Consider the following 23,308-nt stretch of genomic DNA (forward strand, 5'->3'; position numbering starts at 1 on the left):
ATTAAATTATCACGACCTAATTAAATTCGATTACTGATGAAAGTAATCAAACAAAATTTGATTCAATTACTTTTTTAAAAAAAAAAGTTAGTTCAATAAATAATTAAAAGAATTCAATTAATGATAGTGAATGTAATTAATCATGTAACGCCCCTGTGCTTAGGGATGTCGTTTTCAGGTGAATTAATCGAAGCAGCATTTTCATTGGGTAAATCACGTGTAAATATCCAAGTGCTCTAATAGATATTTTGGATATTAAAAACTAGGGTGACATTTTTTATTTATTTTTGTCGGGATATTGGAAAATAGTTTTTAAATAAAAACAATAATTAAAAGATACAAGACATATCAATCATGCCAGGTTGCAAAATTTGAGGATTTTAGCTTAAGAAGGTGACTCATTGACCTTATCCTTATGGGGCCTGGGTATTTATGGTAAGCGATTATTTTAATATTCATATTCAAACTTAATATAGGCGCTTCCACCAGCTTTTATAGATTACCAAACACCACATTATTAAATACGACCTTGGTTTTATAAAACCTTAGGCGCTCCTACCAGGTTTTATAGATTACCTACTGACAATTACACTATATTCAGTAGATGTAGCCAATAACATTTCCCCACGTCTCCCACCACGTGTCGTAGAACCATTCCATCTTGTTTCATTCTTCCACGACATTGGCCTTTACAATCTGTTAGAGGATCACGAAAAGCCTGATAATATATATATATATATATATATATATATAATCCAGTACCGGATTATGCTACAACTATGGACAATATCGTAATTTCGTAACCCTCCTCTATGTTCTCGATTTGCTTAAAGTCGTAACTGACAGTGTTTCGCTAGTTAGGAGGCTCATTCGGAAATTACAATTATACCATCTCTTTTGGGAGTTTGAAGATTTTTCTCTTTTGGGGAGGCTTTCACTTTAGCTGCCTGATTTATGTGCGCGCGCTTGTTTGTTTGATGGGAATAATTTTCCGGGAAAACACCCGTTCATGGCAAAGTCATCTTTTAAGGATTCACTGAAAGCGCTCGAAGCTGATATTCAACACGCCAATACTCTGTATCTCTCTCTCTCTCTCTCTCTCTCTCTCTCTCTCTCTCTCGCTTTGATATTTCTTTCCTTTTCTTGTTTATATATATATAATTTTCTGGATCTTTTTTCTGTTTTTTTTTTTCGTGTGAATTCTGATAACTGGCAGTTTGACTTTCAACAATTTTTTCCCTTTTTCCCCTTCTAAAATGAAACAGAGCAATATCTACTAAAACAAAGGCCAAACTTTGAATAAAAACTTATGGGTTATGTATTTTTCATATGATTGTTTCTTATGCTTACAAGTGTTTGACAATAAAAAGTTTCACAGCCGAATGATTGAAGTTCTGAACATCATATTCCTGTATAGGTTATCAAAGTTCTTAAACATCTTTTAATCAGTTGTAATCTGGAGTGTCCATCAACAATGGGTTTAAAATGTTTAGTCAATACTTTGTACGGGATTTTGAATTATAGGGAAGGAAGCGTTTTCTCAATTGTGGTTTCCGAAGGCATAAACACAAACAAATGAAACTTTCCAAACCAAAAATGAGGTCTGAATGAAGGGTATCCCTTGATTGTAAATGATCTAAGCTTACATTTTTAAAAAAAAGTTGGTTTCTGGACGATCGATGGAGTTAATGAATATTGTTCTTTAGTTGTACGTGTAGCTACTGGGGAACCAACTCAACGAGTACAAATCTCAGCAGTTAATTGTAATTTATGAGTGCACAATAGGAGTAAAGACCTTTTTTCTTTTCATTTTTTTTGCTTTATTATTGGCACTGCTTGATCGTTAACCACGTATCGGATTTCAGGGCATTAGATTATCCAAGGGAGAAAGATGGAGCATGTCTTCAAATGAGACTCTCCTACAGTCCTGCGGCTCAGTTTTTCCTTTTTCTTGTTCAGTGGACTGATTGTCAACTAGCTGGTGCTCTTGGTTTGCTCCGAATACTTATTTATATGGTATGGTTCCTTTAACCGTACAAATTTTGGAGATATTGTCTTTTGCTCTTCCAGTTGCTCGATTTTGTTTCGCATACACCTCCAACTCTCCTTTCCCAATTATTTCGCCTTTCTTTGCTTCATGGTATCGAAATTTTAATGTTACCTTGTACAGACTTATCATTGCGAGTGAATTGGTGCAGACTTACGCAGATGGCAAGACCACCATGTCAGTTTATGAGAGGAAAGCAAGCATTAGAGAATTTTATGGTCAGTGATTTTCTGAGAAATCAAATTTTTTACTGGATATGCTTATTATTAGTCTTGGTCTCGCTTTCTAATTGTTTGTGCTGACAATGTACAAAGTTCATTAAAGTGAAATCAGTCTCATTAGTTTGGTTTTCTTAAACAGCGGTTATATTTCCTTCTTTGTTGCAACTTCAACAAGGCATTACCAGTTTGGAAGATAGGAAACAGAAAGAAGTGTGTACCATGAGGTACCGAAAGAAGGAGGAATCTGAAAGGGGGAAACTCTCCGAAATCGACTTGGAAAGGGAAGAAGAGTGTGGAATTTGCATGGAGATGAACAGCATGGTTGTTTTGCCTACTTGTAGCCACTCTCTGTGTCTGAAGTGTTATCGGGATTGGTAAGTTATTCGGTTCTCTGGGTACTATTTCATTGAACTGTTTTGTGAATCGATGATCATGTGTATTCTATCCTTTACTAGTATTACCATAATGGCAGTTGTCATTGCTGGTTTTATTGCATATTATAAGTTAAATGTCTTCAATCTCTTATAGGTTCATGATTCGTGTAATCGTGTTCCACTCTTCCTTTGTAAGTGATCTGGTGCTGTTTTATTTTCCCGTTAATTTCAGGCACGGCCGGTCTCAGTCATGTCCGTTTTGTCGTGACAGTCTCAAAAGGGTCAACTCGGGTGACCTTTGGATTTACACGGAGAAGAGTGAGGTAGTTGATTTATCATCTATATTGAGGGACAATTGTAAGAGGCTGTTCATGTACATTGATAAATTGCCTCTTATTGTCCCAGATCCTGTATTTGTTCCTTATGATGTTCATGTTCGATGATTGCTTTAATATTGGGGTATCCATGATAATTGTCTGTATATACATGCATACATATATATATAACTAGCATGACTGTAGAACAATCTACTTGCTTTCAGAGTATAATAGCTTTAATATAATTATCATTAAATGCTTCCGGAGTCGTAGGCTTGGATCGCTAACTCTTCTGCAAACACTCCGGTGAAGATCAGATCCCAAGAACCACATCCCACATTCAATTGGGTAGCTTCCAAACTGGATTTCATTGCTTTGATAATGTTGCTAAATGAAGACCCAGAGTAGCACTCTCTCAGCAATGGAACCACTGGAGTATTAATAATTAAGGTAATTGGTCGCATCAAATAAATCATACCTGAATAGGTTAAAAAACTATTCTGATGAATCCTTTTTCGTATGATTAAAGTAATGCTTAAATCAAATCTGCGTTAAAGATAAGATAAAGGTAACTCAGAGTGCATGTATACCTATTGTTTACTCTTTGTCTAATCCTTTTCATATGATCAGTACTATGCAATACAGAGTAATAGATCTAAAATCCTCTGGTATGTGTCAAATATTATAATTAAAGAGTACATAAACATAAAATCTTATATATCTGACATGCACTGCTTGAATGAGATCTTAAGAGATAATAACAAATTTTTTAACTATTGAGATTGTTTGAACCCGAAATTTTAAAAGATAATAAATTTTTTAACTATTGAGATCTTAAGACAGAATAATAAATTTTGTAACTACTTAGATTGTTTGGTTCATGCAAGTTTTCTTCTATTAAGAAATAATAAAAGCGGTTATTATGATTTTAATGCCTCCACAGCAATCAGTAAATATCAGATAATGACTTTTATGCAATTATCACTCGTAGTTCTAAATTATAAAAAATCGATTAAAAATAAAATAGGATGGTCCTGGGGACTCATAATTCCACAAAACTAATATATACTTCTTTTTTTTAAAGTTGAATTACGGTTTGTTTGGTGAGTAAAAGGATTAGCAAAGTGGGGGAAAACGAAACCGAAGAAAAGGGTGGGATTTGAAGGAAACGACGGTGGTTTGAAAAAATGAGTTGGAAAAAAAACAAAACGGCCGATGCTGGTCCAAACCGGCGACCTTCGAATTTACCAAATTAGCTAGAGGTGTCGGTCAAAAGTGGACTGGTCAGTCTTGTATCAGGTTATTGGTCAGGAAATGTAAGATCTGATATTGGGTTATAGGTCGGGTATAATGGAAAAAGAACAGTTCGCTAGAAGGAGGGCTTAAACCTCCGACCTTGTTGTTAACAGCCACACGCTCTAACCAACTGAGCTATTCCAGCAGCTTTAAGCTTGATGAATATTGTTTTATTTCCGTATAGGTAGCTTGTAGAAGGCTCCCTTAGGCATGCCAAATTTTTCTGCAAACTCTTCCTCAGACAAGTATGCCTACAGGAAAATGCAACCACGAGTTTCATATGCATTGCAGAGGATAGGCAGATGAAATCGATGGGAGTGAGCTAGTGATAAATAGATTATCATGGTATGGGAAACGGATTTAAATCAATAATTTTGGTTCTTAGCATCACCAATTGTGAGGCAAAAACTTTTGATTCCCCCATAAAATTTAAAGCATTGCATATTGAGTTTCAAAACTAGCAGCATCAAAGCAAAATACCAAGTTTTGTTTATTTGAAAGTGAAGGACTGTTAAAAGGGTCATTTTGAACACTAGATGGAGCAAGACTATGAAGCTCTAAACTTTAGCTCGTACCTCTCTTTTGGTCACATCTATGCCTGAAACTGGTTCAGTTGACGGCACTGTCAATCTTCGATAAGGATTATTAATGAATTTTCATCAATCTGGTTTGAGTTTTCATTCGTTGAAGGGGAGCTTGAATCTACTGCTGGAGAATCTGCAGAAGGGTGATTTAATTTTCTTTTTCTTTTTTAAATTAAACGATAGCACATGTAGTTTACCAGAAGTAAAATGTATTTAGATAAAAAAAGATAGATAAAACTAGGCATCCTGATATAATTTTCATTGTTTATTAGTTTGCAAATTAAGTCATCAGATTCAAATCTAACCGTCCAAGTGTGTCTCGTAATCACCTCGACTAGTGTGGGTACCTAATGATTCAAACTAATTTTCTCTGAATTAACTTTCCAAGTTGTTGATTCAAGAGGGTGGAGGTCATAATCAAGCTTTGATTGGTAATTTCAGTAAGAATGCAACTGATTGAGTGCTTAAAAATAGGAAAACAGACGATGACTTCAACGTATATGTCGGATGCATTAATCACTCCTGTACTAAAATAATTGAATTTGCTGGATCCTGTAGAGATTTGGAAATCATGTAATAGCATTATCAAATATAGGCACATCCTTAAAGAAACAGTAATCTTCTGATCACCTTGATAAGGAGAGGATTCAGTAAAGAGCTTTCTGGAAACTGGGGTTGGACTGGAAACATTGTGATTATCAGAAAACTTCAAATGTGAAACTGATATTGTTGATGCTGGGGAAAAACTTATTTCCCATCCATCTGCACTGCTAGATCTGCTTCTTAATCCATCAGGGGTAGCTTCCCTGGAGGGCGGCTTCAGTGTATTTCTTGATGGTGCCTGAATGGAATCGCATGAAGCTTGTATAAGATAAATTTTATCAAAGAGTTGAGTATTGGACCAACTACTAGTTGGAGGCTCTAGATTGGGAGGGTTACACTTATTGAGTGTACCTCAAACAGTATGATATTTGGTTAAACATTTGCATCTATCCCAGAAATCATGAAGTGGTATCTGTTACAACCACATCAGTAAAGAGCTAGTCAATAATGGTCTTAGCCACTGTTGGAAAATCAGGAGACTTTAGTTAATTCCCATGTCCCGCTTTCAACTGTTGTACCCTTTAGTTGAAGGTTATACTTTTTTAGATCTGTTTATGCAGACATGGAGAACATGAGTCCTAGTACTGGCAGATCACTGTTCCACAATCTTTTTATTCTTTCTAATCTAACTAAAACTGGACTGTGTCATCTACTTCATACAACATAAGGAAAAAGACTCAGAAATCTTGATGGGTTATTGGTGTGAGCAAAACCAACAGAAACTCAGAGAAAGACAATTGGGAGAAACTACACTAACTCAAAAAGTACACCAACATAATGAACCTAATACACAAGTCTCATACGATTACATCTAATTAGAGCTTAGTAACAGGCACTTACAGATCCACTTGATGTTCCCCCCTTTAAGGTAGCAAGCTTCCGCTCAAATGAATTGCCAAGCATCTGAAAGGCAGTAAATTGAAACTTCAAGATGAACATGTTCTTGCAGCCAATTTCCATAACTGAATTATGAGGGTTCCAATTGAGCAATAAGTTCCCAGACAGAAAAACTAGGATATGATCTGATAGGAAGAAAAAGAAAAAATAAAAGGAAGTAACTGGGTCGAATAAAAAATTGATTAGAGAACAATCATAAGAAATTAAATAAACGTATAGTTTGGCCATGACAGTGAAAAATCATCAATATCATCTGAAAGGAGTTTATAGTAGATGCTTTTACTATAGCAGACCACCCACTTACATTTACCTTTGAGGGATCCCATTCAAAAAAACAAGTAAAAAATGGTGGTTCATGGCCTTCTGTAATAACATAAATAGGAGTCTCCAAAGAATGTTGTTCTTCCAGAATGTCTGTTTGAAGGAATTTCTGCCAGTCAAGAATACAAATATGAGAGCATAGAAAGAAATGAAGAGTACAAAATATACCCATACTTACAGCATTTCTAAATATTTAACATCATGACATCGGTACTTTATGCTAAAAACAATCCATGACACAAAATTTAAAAAAAAAAACCTTTAAGAAATTAAGGTCCGAGTATAGACTTATAATTTACCAGACCCAAGTTAAGGGCTTCTTGCTTTGATTGAGTTGAATGGCGCCCAATCCAAACATATATTTCTTTATGACAGTCTAGCACTAAAACATTTTCAGTAGTTAAATCATCTTGAGTGAAACTGTATATCTCTCTAACCAGAAACCAGACCAAGGCAAAGTAAATCCTCAAGACAATCAAATATGGCTTAAGAGTTTCTTTCTTTTTTTAAATTTACCTTATGATAAAGAAAAAAATGATTATAATAACAACTTTTTTCCCTTTTGATTTTCAATTTTTAATGGAGAAAACAATGCAATTCCACAAGAAAGTAACACTTAGACTCTGACTAATCAGATAAAAATTGAGATGATACAAAATTAGAAAAATGTCAAGGCAAAATTTTTGCATAGTGAACCCAGCTAAAATAAACTTTCAAACCATTATATGTTCTATTACTAGATTGATGAGTTTAATCCAAGGCAAAACAACCCTTTTATACTTCATTTCCGACAGTCAGTCTACTTGAGCATAGAGATCTTCCTTTTAAAAAAGTCCATGGAACCATATTTCACAGAAATACAATCCTCTAGACATTCTAATGGGTTAAAAATATGCATTTCCTTTTGCTAGCCAAAATATCAACACATCTCTGTTAAAATCTACATTTGCATTGCATCCAAAGGTGCTTAACTATGAAATATATGCAAGTCAATGGATCCAACCAAGATGTACCTTGAAATCACCTGAAAAGGGAAACCAAACCAAGTGGCAAAAAAACCATAATCAACTGTCAGAAATGTTTTGCAGCAATTTACAGCCGGAAAACTTCTGAACCAAGAAAGAAGCAAATTATCCTTCCAGAGAACGACAAAAAGGAGAGGATAATCTGCTTACCTTCGGTAAAGGTAAACTTAAACAAATGTGGATCTTCTACAATTTTTTTCATCTCCTTTTCTCTTCGATACTCTGTCTTTCCACCAAGTGAACTCCAAAAGCTATCTGGTTCGCTTACTTCTCTCACTGATACAGGTTGCCATGCTGGCTGTGAATGGCATCAATGAAATAGAAATCAATCATGATTAAATGAGTTAGGCCCACAAACAAGGAGGAATTCCCAATATAAATCTGTAGCAATGGCTTCATTAACCACCAACAGACGGTTTAGTGCAAAAATAGAAAAATAATTACAATATCTAAATTATATCCATTCTGAATAACAAAACTGCATGCATTAATCAGTTCAATCATTCTATCAAGAAGATCATGGTCTTTGCTCGAGGTGAGATTCCCAATCCAACTGAAGACAGATGTTCCACTTTGCAAGATGTAACAGTAGGATGAATTCAGGGAGCTCGAAACCTGGAAAGATTTTAGTTTAACAAATCATAGTGCAGAGGATAATTTTGATGCTGAAGAAGGCAAAAGAAAAAGCACAGAGAACGGCGACTCCCGATAATGTGGAATCCAACAATTTGCATAATATTTATAATAAATCATAAAATAGCAAATCTATTTCTAACATGCTAAACAAATTAAAAATATCTGAACAAAAACTAATCATTCTGCTTAAAAGTTCAAAGCTTTCTCAACAGGAAAACTAATCAATCTTTTAGCTTGACTTAACCATTGAATAAGAAGTTTTACTCCGATGTAAGCATATAAACTGTTTCAGCAAACAAGGCGAAAGCTAACTGGAAGCAACTAACTCAATGTTAAAAGTGAAGATTTAACATTACCCATATATAAAGAAAGGGGAGGTGGCCGGTTGGAGAAGGCTGAAGTCGTTAGAAGTTTTTTATTATTTATTTATTATCATATAAGTTTTTGAGTTGCAGAAAATAATAACAGATAATGACAAAACTTTCGAGATAATGTTCTGAAAGAAATTAATTCACGAGCTAATGCACTCCCAATATTAATTGCTCAAATAGGGTGAAATTCACAGTGTTGGGCGTAGGTCGCCATGCACTCCGGGCGACCTACCTTGCTCAAACAGAGAGAATGAACGTGTTGCATGGCACATGCACGTCCCAACACATAGGTCGCCATGCCCTCCTGGCGACCTTGTAGGTCGCCATGCACTCTGGGCGACCTACCCTCGCTCGGCTTCCCTCGGATTCCCTCGCATAGCTCGCTCGGTTGTCCTCGGATGCCCTCGCATAGCTAGTTCGGATGGCCTCGGATGCTCTCGGATGGCCTCGGTCGGATGGCCTCGGACTGGGAAGACATGGCGACCTAGTAGGTCGCCCGGAAGGCATGGCGACCTACGGCCACACTGTTGATTTCGCCCTATTTTAACAAATAATATAAGGAGTGCATTAGATCGTGAATTATTTATTTTGAGTGCATTATATCGTGAGTTTAGCCTACAGATAATATTGTTTTATTTTAAAATAAAATGCATTTCAATCTATTAATATGATTTTTTAAATAAAAAGTATTAAATTTTATCATATTCGAATAAAATAAAATAAATTAGTAGTAGTTAATGGGCTAAGATGTTGGACCGCTCCGACTCAAAATGATTTATTAGGCCCAATACTCTTTTTTCCCCTCGTGTCGTCTTTTTCCACTGTCGGAATCAACTCCATTTAGGAAACGAGGTGACAGCCGAAACCCCGAATTTTCCGCTAAAATTTCGGAATCGAGATTAGGGATTTCGGTAGAAAAGGGGATACCATGAACCCGTTAACTTTAGTGAAGCGATTACAGAACATTACGGCAAAGGAAGCAGATTTAGGAATATCGGAGGAAGCATCATGGCACGCCAAGTACAAAGATTCCGCATACATCTTTGTCGGTGGTCTTCCCTATGACCTCACCGAAGGTGATCTCCTCGCTGTTTTTGCCCAGTACGTTTTCTTTCTCATGTTTCCTTTCGTTTTTTCTCACTTTGGAATTCTGCACATCTTTGGCTTGAATATATATTTATTTTTCTCAGATATGGAGAAGTTGTAGACGTCAATCTTGTTAGAGATAAGGGGACTGGGAAATCGAAAGGATTTGCGTTTCTTGCTTATGAAGATCAGAGAAGTACAATTCTTGCTGTAGGTTAGGATTTATCTCTCTTTAACTGTTCGAATCTGATGCATATTATAAATAATGAGGAAATGATGTAATTAAGGGTTTTTTTTGGCATTGAAGATAACCTTAATGGGGCACAGACTTTGGGTCGAATTATAAGGGTTGATCATGCCGAGAAGTATAAGAAGAAAGAAGAAGAAGATGAAGAGGAAGAACAAAAAAAGAGGGAAGCCCGAGGGGTTTGTTATGCATTCCAGAGAGGAGAATGTACGCGCGGTGCAGGATGTAAATTTTCCCATGACGAACAAGTAAGATTCATTTCCACTTAGCATTGCTTTTTGATACATGTAACTAATTTGGATGGCTATATCGCAATAATCATGAACAATCATTTTTAAGTTATTGTTCTAGGCCCAGATGAATTTATAGCACACGTGGCTTATGTTAGATAGTAAATTCCACTTACCTTTTTGCCTTGGTTTGCTTGTTCAATATTTTGTAAATGTTATAATAAACGGATGGACCAAGCTATGCCATAGTTTGAAATGTATGAACTATTTGCTATTTTTATTTTGAGTTGAAGGAAGTATAAGTTTTGTTCTTTTTGTTCTATGGATCTCAGCATATAGATCATAAATCGTAACATTTGCATGATGATATGCTACTAGAATTTGCTACCATATGCCCAAACGCAATAATGCTTTTGTCTAATTAATTGCTATGATACTTGGGGCTCGGGTGTGACTTGTGAGTATATTGTGTTTGTATCTGACATGGGTATGATTTGATTTTTCAAAGTTTCCTCCTGTGTTTGGAGAACCCTTGAAGGTCATATCTCCATATCCATGTGTTGGACAGAGATACTTAAAGAACAATGAAGAGTCCTAGCAACATAAATTCATTGTGCAATGCTCTGTTAATTTTGTAGTTCTATTTTTGAAAAACAGAAAATGTTTTTCCTCTCTTATTTTTCATATTTCACTACCTCTTTCCATCTTGCAAGGGCTGGTATTCAATACATATCATGTATCAAATGTATTGCTATATCATGAGCTTTTTGCTTATGACCATTCTTTTATGTTTCTGCTATTTATATATTTTTCTGTTTTGTGCCTAGAGAGCTGCAAACACTGGTTGGGGTCATCAGGATAAAAGTTCGAGATGGGGAAATGACAAATTTGAGGGTTCAAAAAAGAGTGAAAAAAGTTATGGCGTGCAAGAGCGTGCAATTCAAGAAGGTTTTCGGTCAGCGAGGGGTGATGAGAAGGCCTCAGAGAAAATTGATGGGAGAGAAGGGAAGAGATCTAGAAGGTATGATGGGAAATATGTGGGGCCAACGTCAAGAGAAGATTATAACGGTAGTGAAGATAGGAGATCAAGGCGGCATAATGATGATGATCGGTACAAAAGGGAAGATAAAAGATCTAGAAGGCACAATGATGGCGACCATCAGCCAAGGTCTGTAGAAGACCGTCATAGGAAGGATGAAAAGAGTTCAAGAAGGCATGGAGATGATGGTGAATACGAGGCTGGGGTAAAAGAAGATAGGAGGGATGGAAGTATATCAGAAAGGCATGGTGATGATGGTGAATATGAGGCTAGGATAAAAGAAGATAGGAGGGATGGAAGTAGATCAAAAAGGCATGGTGATGATGAGTTTGAGCCACGACCCAATGGAGATCATGACAAGAGAGGAGAAAAAAGATTCTCGAGGAACGAATCAGAATCTTATCCAAGAGAAGATCATGATAAGAGAGGCGATGAGGAATGGTCAAGCTATAACAGGAATTCATCCTCCCATCGGCAAGGTGAGAGATCTTATCATGAAGATCATGCCAGAGAGAAAAAAAATTATATGCTGAGATGTCTGTAACCTTTTACCTGGCCTATGCATCTCGTTTTAGAGAGTTGTGGTCAATTTTTTGGCCTGGATTTGTCTCTAAGCTTTGGTTCTAATATCTGTTTTCAACATAAATGTTTAAATTGGCTGATACTCAATAGTTATTATTTTGAGATGAGTTCTTGTTTAACTAATGATTCAGTTTGATGATATTCAAGAGCGGTTTTAACTTGTATTCTTTATGGCTGCTTGTTCACGTTTTTACCTTTCATACTTGTGCAACATGGTTTGTGGCTTTGTGGATGCTTGCTGATATACGTCATTGCGCATCAAGAATGAGCATCATTTTGCGACTAAACTATTACATGAGCGGCTTTTGATGGCTTTAAGTTGCAGAGAAATCAAAAATCAATACTAGCTAACCAGTGGGTATAAACATAATTAAAAAGGAAATTTCTTAGTTTTAAATGAGAACTTGCCTAAGCGGAAAACAAGTGATAAACTGAATCAAGCATTGTTTGCTTTCAATTATAAGAAACAAGGAAGCGTGACCTTTAAAGGCAGAAGTAAACGAATTGTGCAATTTATGTACATTCCCTATCGATAGGATGGCAACGGCCCGGGTATTGGTCCTCCGTCCCCGTCCCCGCTAAAAAAACTGCGGGGATTAATGGGGATCTCCATCGGGTAATCGGGGAAAACCGCCGGGAAACGAATATCCCCGTTTAGCATAAACGGTTATTTAAACGGGTATCGGGCCGGATATATATATATTTAAATTAAATATATAAATATTATATATATTTTTTAATTTAATTTAAATTTATTAATATTATATATATATAAAATAATTATTTTTAATATTTATCGGGGCGGGTATCGGAGCGGATAATCGGGGTGGGGATTACCAAACCTGTCCCCGTTTAGCATAAATGGTTTTCCCCCGTCCTCGTTTAATTCGGTTTTCGGTTTTCCCCGTCGGGTTCGGATTTTTTGCCATCCCTAACTATCGATAATTAAACTAAATATTGAAAAGAAAAGCTACTTTGGAAAAAAATGAGATGAAGCAACCAGCCTGACTGATATGTATCTCCAAGACGTCCAAAAGTGGAACGTGAATATCGTTGATACGAAACTGACCCAGAATAGCGGTTATTGAGTATATCAAAGTAGAATCTTCCTCGGAGAGAATAAAGCAAAAGCAAAAGATAAGATGGTTGATACAAAATAGTTACCATTTAAAGATGAACAGAACGGATGGATGATCAAGTCTTAGTACAAAATATGCCCACTTAGCAGTAAGTACATTGCCACCACGTAAATTCTAAGGTTGAAATTCTTGGGGATCTATGGCAGCCATTACTCGGCACTTACAAGAGTTTCATGAGTTATATATTTTGAGTAATCTCTCTTGGATGTTATAAAGCATTCACCAATAATCCTTACAAGAACAATGTCCTTCGCTAAAATGGTGGAATCGATACCGATCTCTCAGTATTATCTCTCTATCATAAAGTCTTGATATAAGCTTAGCAACCGAGTGGCAGTCCCCACAAATACGAAGATTTTTTATAATCCGGATAGGCTGAGATGCTTCCACGTAAAGTAATCCAAAGACAATTGCTAACTTCTCACTGCGAAGAATAAGAGCGCGCTCTTGCATGTCATCCTCTTCTATAAGTTGCAGTTGGTGAGACTTGTTGGGAACATAGCCAGTTGATTTTAATCTCACCACAATCTCATCCAATTTTGAGTATATCTCCTTGGAAAGAGGATGACAGTTATCTCCTGCCAGAAATTCATGACTGACTTTTTTGACCTCAATTCTGCTACAACCTTGTTCTTTCTTTAATCCAGTCACTCTCATGTGCTTCCTTAATCTCGAAACACCATCCCATTCCCCAGTTTTGGCATATACATTAGATAAGAGAACATACGCTCCATTATTTTGAGGATCCAAGTCAAGCAAATGGCTACAAGCCCGTTCAGCAAGCTCAACATTTCCATGAATTTGACAAGCCCCAAGCAGAGCTCCCCATACAGAATCACTAGGAGGTATTGGCATTTTCTCAATGAATTCAACAGCTTCTTCCAAAAGGCCTGCACGACCTAGTATATCAACCATGCAAGAATAGTGCTGGAGCTCAGGTACAATACCATAAACTGGCTCCATCATATCAAAACAGGTTTTTGCCCTCCTTTACCAGCCCTGCATGGCTACAAGCACATAATACGTTAGTAAAGGTCACAGAATTTGGCCTGATCATATTTGCTTGCATCCTAGAGAACAAATCTATCGCAGCTTTCCCTTGTCCATGCATCGCCAAACCTGCAATCATGGCACTCCAAACAAATACATCCGTCTTCTCCACAGAATAAAATATCTCAAGGGCCTTCTTTATATCTCCACATTTGGAATACATATCAATGAGGTTGTAAGATGACAATTTAGCTTAATTCCCAGCTCTTTGATATATGCATAGATACAGTCACCAACTTCCAATGCTCCTAATTGAGCACAAGCTGATAGAGTGCTAACAAGAGTGATCTCATCAGGTTTAGCAATTTTGCTCTGTTGCAATTCATGATATATGGACAAAGCCTCCTTTGACTTTCCATTCTGTTCATAACCAGATATAAGGGCATTCCATGCAGCAATATCTTGCCTAGGCATAGTATCAAGGATCTGTCTTGCTTCCTCATATGCTCCCAATTTAGCATAACCAGCAAGCATAGTAGTCCACGTGACAATATCCTTCTCCACCATCGTATCAAACAACGTTTTTGCATCTTCAAGACTTCCGCATTTAGTATACATATCTAGCATTGCATTATTCAAAGTCAACTTCAAACTTATCCCGTTCCTTTGAATATACGAATGCACCCATCTCCCAAACTCCAAGTCCAGCTTCTTTGTGCAAACTGATAAAACACCCACCATTGTCACATCATTTGGCTTCACATTTTTTTCTTCCATTTCTTGAAACATCTGCAACGCCTTTTCAGCACAACACCCCTTTGTGCCAAACCAGTGATCATCGAATTCCAAGACACAACATCTTTTTCACCAACCATCATGAACACCCTATAAGGTGAATCCAAATCTCCACACGACATATACAAATGTATCAACGAATTGGAAATATAAACATCCGCCCCTAGAGAGGCCTTAATCACCATCCCATGAAGAGCCTGCCCAACACATAAACTAAAAATCTCAGCAGCAGCCTTGATCACAAAGGGAAAAGTGAATTTATTGGGGTAATAAGGACTCTCATGAACCATCCTTAGAAAGATCAAAATTCCTAGTAGAGGTTCAGGGCTTGAAGCATAAATCCGAATGAGGGTATTCCATGTGTAAAGATTCGGTTTGGGAATTTGATCGAACACTTTACGAGCATAATCCAAGCTCGAAGAAGGCGACAAAGCGGAAACTGCAAAGAGGCTGCTAGCGGAGTATGGGTCAAAGAGAAGTCCAGTTCGGAGCATGTGGCCATGGATTTGCTTAAGCTGGCTTGAATTGGTGCATCGCTTGAGATGTAGAAACACAGGGTGGTCGTGGTCGTTATTGACAGTATGGGTCGTTTTGAGCTTGACGTTAACATGCTAACGTCAACATTTTGATCATCATGTTAGCGTCCAGTTCAAATGATCGGCAATCTTTTAATGGAAAATGACGAGTTTGGAACATAATGAATGGTCAAGTGACCATTTTTTAACTTTTAATAGTCGAGGGACTCAACAAAGTAATATTTTATAATCGGGAGATCATTTTGTAATTTCTAATAGTTAAGGGATGTAATAAGATAGTATCATATAATCGAGGGACCATTTGTGTACTTTTAGCCAGAAAAATTAATTCATCAAACGAGTCAAAGACAAGGAGGCAAAAGCTCGCATAACTAGTTCTTGTTTGGGTTGAAAAAAAGAAATAATAAGGGTGAGCAAAATTTGACTCGACTCGAAAAATTGATTATTTTAAATTTTGAATTAATCGAATCAAATCGAATTATAAATTCGAATTTCAAGTTTGAGTCGAGTTGAAATTTGGAAATTTTGAGTTACTTGAAAAACAAAAAATTTGACGATGTATTTTGATAGTTCTACGATTTAGTCCATAGTTTCATTATTCCTTCAATTCCTCCTTCATTTTAAGTCTATTTTTAATCAAAATTGAACCATATGCTCCTAAACCATCTTAGAATACATATGTATTTCCAATTCCTCTTTTAGATAACAAGTTTTCTATTTTTCCATTTAGTCCTTTAATTTTCATAATTTCCTTATTTCTTCAATTCAATATTTATTTTAAGTATGATTTTACCGAATTTGAACCACATGCTCATATACCACTATATAATGTCTATATAACTTTGATTCTTATTTTTTTACTAAAAATATACTCTTTTTATTTAGACCCTTAACAATGCATTTTACTCAATTTAGTCTTTTGACCGTAATTGTTTGCAAATTCTTTCTTTCCTATCAATTTATTGACTCTTTTATACTCTCATTAATATTTTACCCTCAAAATAAAGAAAAATATAATATTGTGAATATATTTTATAATTTTTTATTGTATTTGATATATTAAATAACATTATAATGTGAAAAGAATATGAAATATATATATCTTATATGGTTAGAGAAAGTTGAAAAATTAGAATAAATATAAAATTATAATAAAATTAACATAGAAACTCGAATAATTTAACTACAATTTTTTTAAGTTAAGTTCAAGTGGTAAAATACGACTCGTCAACTCGAATAACTTAATTTTTTTTACTCGATCGAATGCTCACACCTAATAAATAAATGACATTTATAAATAAAAAATAGTCAAAAACATATCAATTCGATATAAATCTGATTCAATATTTGATTCAACTTGACTTACCATATAATTAATAATAATTTAATTCGACGTTTGATTCAACTTGACTTATCATATACTTAAATTAAATCTGAAGTACATCTAATATAATCCATATCGTACCCAAATCAAATACAATTTAAATTTAAATAGACCAAATCTAAGTTAATTCTACTTAAATCTAATTCAAATATCTAAAATATCATCTCTATACATAATTGAACATTCAATTTAATTTTCATTCAAACCTAAAAACACACTAAAATCAGACATACAAATTATATCATCCATTAATCATTATCATTCAAAATTTTAAAATTTCATTAATGAAATTAGCAAAACGAGACCTTCCATTTTTACAATGGCATTGATTGTTAACCCAGAATTACTATTTGTTTGCACGGGTCGCAAAACAACATTAGCATCAGCAAAGGAACACCACTCGGACTCGGTTCTGCTACAGATGGATTGCTTCGTGGTTTATCATTCTCTAATGATGCAATCGGCGGTTATCTTGCTGGGGCTTCATTGGGACGTAACTTGGAAGAACGCTTCATCGATGGGCTTCTTGTTGATGGGAACAGCCATGCTTCGGCAGAAGGTAGAAACCCTAAAATGGAAATGAATGAAGCTGTGAAAGTTTCAACGAAGAGTTTCCCTAAAGGTGTAGGGGGAAAAAACGAGAAAATTGCTTCTCGGCTTTGATTAAGGGTCAGTGGACAGGTGATATATAAAACAGTTTCTTCATTTTTTTCCCTTCTTTTCCTTCACAGATTTGTGTCTTGTTTTGGTTTCTTCTTTATTGTTTTAATTTGTTTTCTTCTTTAGCCGGTACAAATTTATGATGCAAAAATATTCTAGGTTTTTATTTTGGGTTGATATATGAATCATATAGGAAACTGATAAGATTGGTGAAGCAATATGGAATGAGGAAATGGGCACAGATAGCTGAGGGTTTGGTCGGTAGAGCCGGAACACAGTGTCGAGAGAGGTGGCATAATCATTTGCGCCCTGATATCAAGGTTCCTCCTTCATTTTCAATTTGTGCGTGCATATATAAAAAGTACACACACACACACATATATTTATATATATATGCTAAATCGAATGATCAAACTGGTTCCTGATTACTTTACATGTTTTCTGTTTTGATGATTAGTAGTATTTTGGTTGGCTAACAACAAATTTCTAGGACGTTGCCTTAACTGGTTTTGCCTGAAAATATACGCCTACTCAGGACATGGATATCTTCCTTTGTTCATGTTTGGCGTTTCAATTTCTTTGAGAAAACTTTTTCATTACTTATATTGTTTTATATATATAATTCCTTTGGAAATGCAATTTTCTGCATGGTGTCTTGGTTTCAGAAAGATATATGGAGTGAAGAAGAAGAAAGAATATTAGTTGATGCTCATGCAAGATTGGAAACCGGTGGGCGGAGATCGCAAAATACATCCATGGAAGAACTGAGAACGCCATAAAAAATCACTGGAACGCTACAAAAAGAAGGTAAAACTCGAGGAAGAAAATCAAACAAAATAGCAAACCTCAATCATCTATTCTTCAAGACTACATCCGGAGCCAAAATCTCAATACCAACAGCCGCTCCGCCAGCCAAACCAACAGCTGCACCACTCCTTCAACCATCACATTCTCTGAGGACTTGTCCAGCGGGTTCAAATATTTTCTCCCTCAAGTACCAACCGAATCTGATGATTGTCAGCCTTTTGTTGCTCAAACGTACGATGAAGAACTCCAGTTCATGCAAAACTTCTTTTCAACTGATTACAACATAAATATTCAACCATCTGTCGATGATAAACCAATCATTGTTGAGGACCCCAGCAAAGGTTCTTCAACCATTGACTGCCTAACTGGTGGTCATCAGCAGTGGTCTAATCCAGCTGATGATGGTGGCTTCTCATCTTCCATTATGGACCCAAACTTGTTCTCGACTGGCCTTGAAGAAAAAAAGACTCGAACCACCCATCTGTGTTCGGACCTCTATTTGTCTCGCTTGTTGAATGGAGCACCCACTGCGTCATTCTCCGGCGACACCAGCATGATCATGGACCCGTCGGTGTCTGACCAATGTTCTTCGGTCAGAAGGAGAGATATTGACTTGATTGAGATGGTTTCTTTCTCTCAATTCTGGCGGTAACAACATGTTGTGCTGCTTGGTTACTATAACAACTTAGGATTTTTGAAATCCCTTGCCTATGTTAGAAGGACTTGGTTTAGACTATAAATGTCTGCTTGTTCAACCGTTTAATAATTGTTACGTACAAATTTCAAGATCAAAATGTTTGACATCTACTCAATTTCAATGCATGCGATATGAACCTATATAAGTATTAGGTGGGTCGGGTCTCGGATTCTCCAAGCCCAATAATTAGTTAGCTAATTGCCTCAAAGGCCTAAACTTCAGTGTACTTATGGGAGCATTCCAAATTGAAACTTTTGAATTTTCTAATATCCAAGATTTGGATATTAATTAAATCAACCAAAATATATTTTACTTGACAATTGAAAAATAAATAAAAAGTACACGGTTTTAAATAAAAATTACTTTTAAATTATCATCTACATTTTGTTTTGGGTATTAATCCACTATTTTAAATTATATCAATGGAGTAAAGTCTACTAAAAGTTCATGTATTGTATCTAAAGTTTGTTTAATCATTTTATTATAAAAATAAATTTTAGTTCCAGTATTATAAAAATATATTTTTAATTTTTAGTTTTGAAAAGTAAACATTTTAATTAAAACATTAAGTTATATAGTTTGCTTAATATTTTAATTAAATCAACCAAAAGATATTTTACGTGACAATTGAAAAAATAAATAAAAAGTACACGGTTTTAAATAAAAATTACTTTTCAATTATCATCTACATTTTGTTTTGGGTATTAATCCACTATTTTAAATTATATCAATGGAGTAAAGTCTACTAAAAGTTCATGTATTGTATCTAAAAGTTTGTTTTAATCATTTTATTATAAAAATAAAATTTTAGTTCCAGTATTATAAAAAATATATTTTTAAATTTTTTTAGTTTTGAAAAGTAAACATTTTAATTAAAACATTAAAGTTATTATTAGTTTGCTTAAATATTTTTGATTTAAACACTTTTTATGTCCATGTCAAATTTGAACTCTAACAAAATAACCTCTCAAAAGAATTTTGTGAGTTTTTAACATAATTTTTTTAACATCTAAGAAATCTAAATATTAAATCACAAGGAAAAATATACAGCGAGTTTTTAAAGAATTTTTAGATTTGGGTGAGAGTAGATTAATTGAAAAAAATAATATAAAAATCATAAAAAATATTTTTTATTAAGTTCTCTAAAAATAATGAAAAAGATATTATAAAATAGTATAATTGTTTTATTTCCATTTTATCAAAAAAATTATGCAATCGTAGTTAGAAAGGTGCTGACGGAAAAATATCAACATCATAATAGATGATTCTTATTATTCACCTTTAAAATGCTCATTAAATAAATTATTCTTTTTAAAAAAAAAAAAAAAATAATTAACTCAATTTTAAAATTGATGGAGACTTAAATGACGTTTGAACAAAAATATTTAAACCACTAATTAAAACTTCAAAAATTTGGATAAAAAAAATTCACATTTCAAAAGTATTGAGGCTAAAACATCTTTGGATGGTAGAAGAGTTTAAACAAACTTTTTAAGTATAATATAGAGACTAAAGTATTTCTTTTTATGGTAGAGTGGCTAAAATAAACTTTTAGATGAACTTCTAAATATTTAACTCAAAATGTGTTAATTAGGGTCGTAAATGAGACGTGATAGATTGTGAATTATTCGAGGTCGATTCGGTTAAAGCTCGATAAATACTTGACTCTACTCGAACTTGGTTTCGACTCGAGTTTTTAACGAGACCAAACGAGTTACTTGATACTCAACTAGAAAAGCTCGTGAGCAACTCGAAAATATAATATATTAAAATTTTATTTTAAAAAAGTAAATTATTAATAATATTAACATTTGTGTTGATTTTTTTAAATACAATATAAGTTTTTCATGTATTTAAGGTTCATGTTCGAGTTTTAGTTTTAAGCTCCACTCGAGTTAAGTTTAAATTTTTTTTTTTGAACTTTTACGAGCTTCAATTCATAGTTACGAATTCGAGTCGAACTTCGAAATTTTAAGCTCGCAAAATTTCAAATCGAGTCGAATTCCCTTTTAGAGTTTTCAAATCGAGTCAAACTCAGCAATACTTGAACTCGACTCAACTCGTTTACAGCCGTAACGTTAATAATAAAATTTGGATTTAAAATTTTGTCCAAATAGGTGAAATAATAATTGTTTTACTTCATAGATCAAGAATTGGAACATGACAAATTTACTTTATTCTGGGGAATTTCTTAAATCGTAAATAAAAAGGGAAAAAAATACTAATATCTTATTCAAACACAAGATTTACATCACAGTCTAAGATACACGAAGTTAAATCCAGATTTACCACAGCAATCTCCATGATCATATGGTTAATTTTGACTGTAAACCCCTTTTATTTTTGGGTCACAGCCTCACAGACACAAAGGTTAAAAAACCTGTAAAAAACACCATAAATTGACCATCATCATTGCCAACAAACATTACCATATCTCACAAAACTTTCGCTATCCCTGTCCCCGAGTAATTAAATACAATTAAAAACTATATAAAAAATGAAGATAAAAAAAAGTTGCAGAAAGAGGTCACCTACATACGATCTCACACTTAAACGGTGTACACAATGATAAAGCAAGGAAGCACTGCCCTTGGATTGAAGACCAACAGCTCGTCCTCATCCAGCTTGGTATATGCGCCACTCCCCGACCCTCCTCCGCTTCCGATCACCGAATCAAATCCACCATCTTCCTTGTTTATTTCTTTACCTTCTGATCCAACCCGACCCGCCACGACCCGACAGACAAGCATGGATCGTTTCACGTTCATGAACTTGAACTCTTCCTCGACATCCTCGGGGATTGCCATTTGCGCTCTCCAGCTCGTGGATAGCGTGGAGATTCCATCCATTTTGGGCGAAAAACCAGACTTAATTATCCCGCAAACGCTGCAGTATTGTTGATTACAAATGCTTGTGCTCCCGTTAAGTCCCAAATCACACGTGAAGGTCGAGCAGTTAAATCTCAACAGCTCGTTCCCATCAGCTATGCACCTCTCGTCTCTTCTCCCCATCGCACCGTTTCTCGCGGCTTTCGCTTTGACGAGCTCTCTGTATTCTTCGAACCTCGTTAGGATCTTTGGGCTGTTATGGATCTTCAAAATACGGTGGATTTCAGGGTTCATAACTTTGTCGGTCCAACCGGTTTTGATATTTGTTTAAAGAAATATACTTTATATTTTATAAATCTAACAAGATCGATGAATAATGGATATCTCACTTAAGATAAAATTAATAAATTATATAGTGGGCGACTATTAACTAATCGTCGATGTCCAACTACATCTTAAACATAAATTTAAATGAAATATATATTTACTTTGATTTTTTCCAAAACAAAATGATAATATAACATAAATAGTTTAAGCTAAATCGATTTACAGACATTCAACAATGTAAACCGGCAACAAGCCAATTGACTCGGGCACAAATTAATTGGTTTAATTTGTAAACAACTTTAAAGTATATAACTTAGCAACTAATAATCTTAACAAAATTTAAAAAACGAACTAATGATTTATAAAAATGTGAATTTTGTGAAAATCCCAAGTTGTCAGCTGGAAAAAGATGAAAATTTTTGCATGTGTTTGGGCGGCCCCTAATTGTACTCAAGCTGGGCAGTGAAGCTCTTAAAATTCACGATATATATATATATATATATATATATATATATATATACACACCCACCCACACATATAATTAGGGATGGCAACTCAACCCGAATCCGACGGGTTTCGATCCGATCCGATTCGATCGGGTCGGATTTTTTTTAAAAAAATTCGGGTTTGGGTCGGGTTTTTTTAAAATGTACTGTTCGGGTCGGGTCGGGTCGGGTTTAGGGTGAAAAAAATCCGACCCGACCCGACCCGAAAAAATATATAATTTTATCCTATATATTTAGGGATAATTACAATAATGTCCCTCCATATAATTTTTTTCAATTAAGTCACTGTTTTCATTGAATAAAATTTTTTTTATTATTATTTCGGGTCGGGTCGGGTCGGGTCGGGTTTCTAAGTCATATATTCGGGTCGGTCGGTCGGTGAAACTTAATTCATCGGGTCGGGTCGGGTCACGGGTGAAAACCCCTTTCTTCTCGGGGGTCGGGTCGGGTGGCCCAAAAACCGACCCGACCCGACCCATTGCCATCCCTACATATAATCCTGGTAATGAGTAATGACATAGACGTGCTTCATCACGTGCATGCAATATATATATATATATATAATATATATATATATATATATATATATATATATATATATATATATATATGTGTGTGTGTTCTTTAACTTTCGCACACACTTTGTTTCAAAACTTTAGAAGTTAATTGTTCATTTTTCCTAGAAATTAGAAAGAAAAGAAAAGAAAAGGAGTAATGCTAATGTAAACAAATTAATTTTAACTATTTAGTTAAATTTATTTAA

At 35.0% G+C, this 23,308-nt stretch overlaps 4 protein-coding genes, 1 non-coding gene and 1 pseudogene across 7 annotated transcripts; 3 read left to right on the top strand and 3 right to left on the bottom strand.

The window, feature by feature from the left end:
* Positions 1-879: 879 nt before the first annotated feature.
* Positions 880-17,112, top strand: LOC120180152 (E3 ubiquitin-protein ligase AIRP2-like). Of its 2 annotated transcripts, none has more exons than XM_039185540.1 (7): positions 880-1,077; positions 1,866-2,016; positions 2,199-2,265; positions 2,408-2,642; positions 2,875-3,101; positions 14,476-14,480; positions 17,101-17,112. In XM_039185540.1, exons 1-5 carry the CDS (start codon positions 1,010-1,012, stop codon positions 3,083-3,085), a joined length of 732 nt encoding a protein of 243 aa, XP_039041471.1. In that variant the 5' UTR covers positions 880-1,009; the 3' UTR covers positions 3,086-3,101; positions 14,476-14,480; positions 17,101-17,112. The 2 variants fall into 2 exon arrangements, with proteins under 2 accessions (XP_039041471.1, XP_039041476.1); XM_039185545.1 differs by lacking the exon at positions 880-1,077 and adding an exon at positions 1,768-1,785.
* Positions 4,327-4,400, bottom strand: TRNAN-GUU. Its single transcript has one exon. It is a non-coding gene; the product is annotated as a tRNA-Asn (tRNA).
* Positions 9,526-11,978, top strand: LOC120180135 (zinc finger CCCH domain-containing protein 25-like). 2 transcript variants are annotated; one of them, XM_039185531.1, is made up of 5 exons: positions 9,526-9,793; positions 9,883-9,992; positions 10,086-10,273; positions 11,083-11,468; positions 11,538-11,978. In XM_039185531.1, exons 1-5 carry the CDS (start codon positions 9,621-9,623, stop codon positions 11,836-11,838), a joined length of 1,158 nt encoding a protein of 385 aa, XP_039041462.1. In that variant the 5' UTR covers positions 9,526-9,620; the 3' UTR covers positions 11,839-11,978. The 2 variants fall into 2 exon arrangements, with proteins under 2 accessions (XP_039041462.1, XP_039041456.1); XM_039185525.1 differs by having other exon boundaries at positions 11,083-11,978.
* Positions 13,036-17,032, bottom strand: LOC120181048 (pentatricopeptide repeat-containing protein At2g29760, chloroplastic-like). Its single transcript, XM_039186283.1, is given in 5 exon segments — positions 13,036-13,987; positions 13,989-14,239; positions 14,242-14,815; positions 14,818-15,411; positions 17,021-17,032. Coding segments are annotated over 5 exon segments (2,184 nt in total). The 3' UTR covers positions 13,036-13,234.
* Positions 17,040-18,848, top strand: LOC120181059 (annotated as a pseudogene).
* Positions 18,849-21,181: 2,333 nt separating this feature from the next.
* LOC120180187 lies at positions 21,182-22,051 on the bottom strand. Its single transcript, XM_039185567.1, has one exon. It carries the CDS (start codon positions 22,004-22,006, stop codon positions 21,434-21,436), a length of 573 nt encoding a protein of 190 aa, XP_039041498.1. The 5' UTR covers positions 22,007-22,051; the 3' UTR covers positions 21,182-21,433.
* Between the last annotated feature and the right edge of the window lie 1,257 nt (positions 22,052-23,308).

This window comes from Hibiscus syriacus, unplaced genomic scaffold, assembly GCF_006381635.1.
Source record: "Hibiscus syriacus cultivar Baekdansim isolate YM2019G1 unplaced genomic scaffold, ASM638163v2 tig00003715_pilon, whole genome shotgun sequence".
Lineage (NCBI taxonomy): Eukaryota > Viridiplantae > Streptophyta > Magnoliopsida > Malvales > Malvaceae > Hibiscus > Hibiscus syriacus.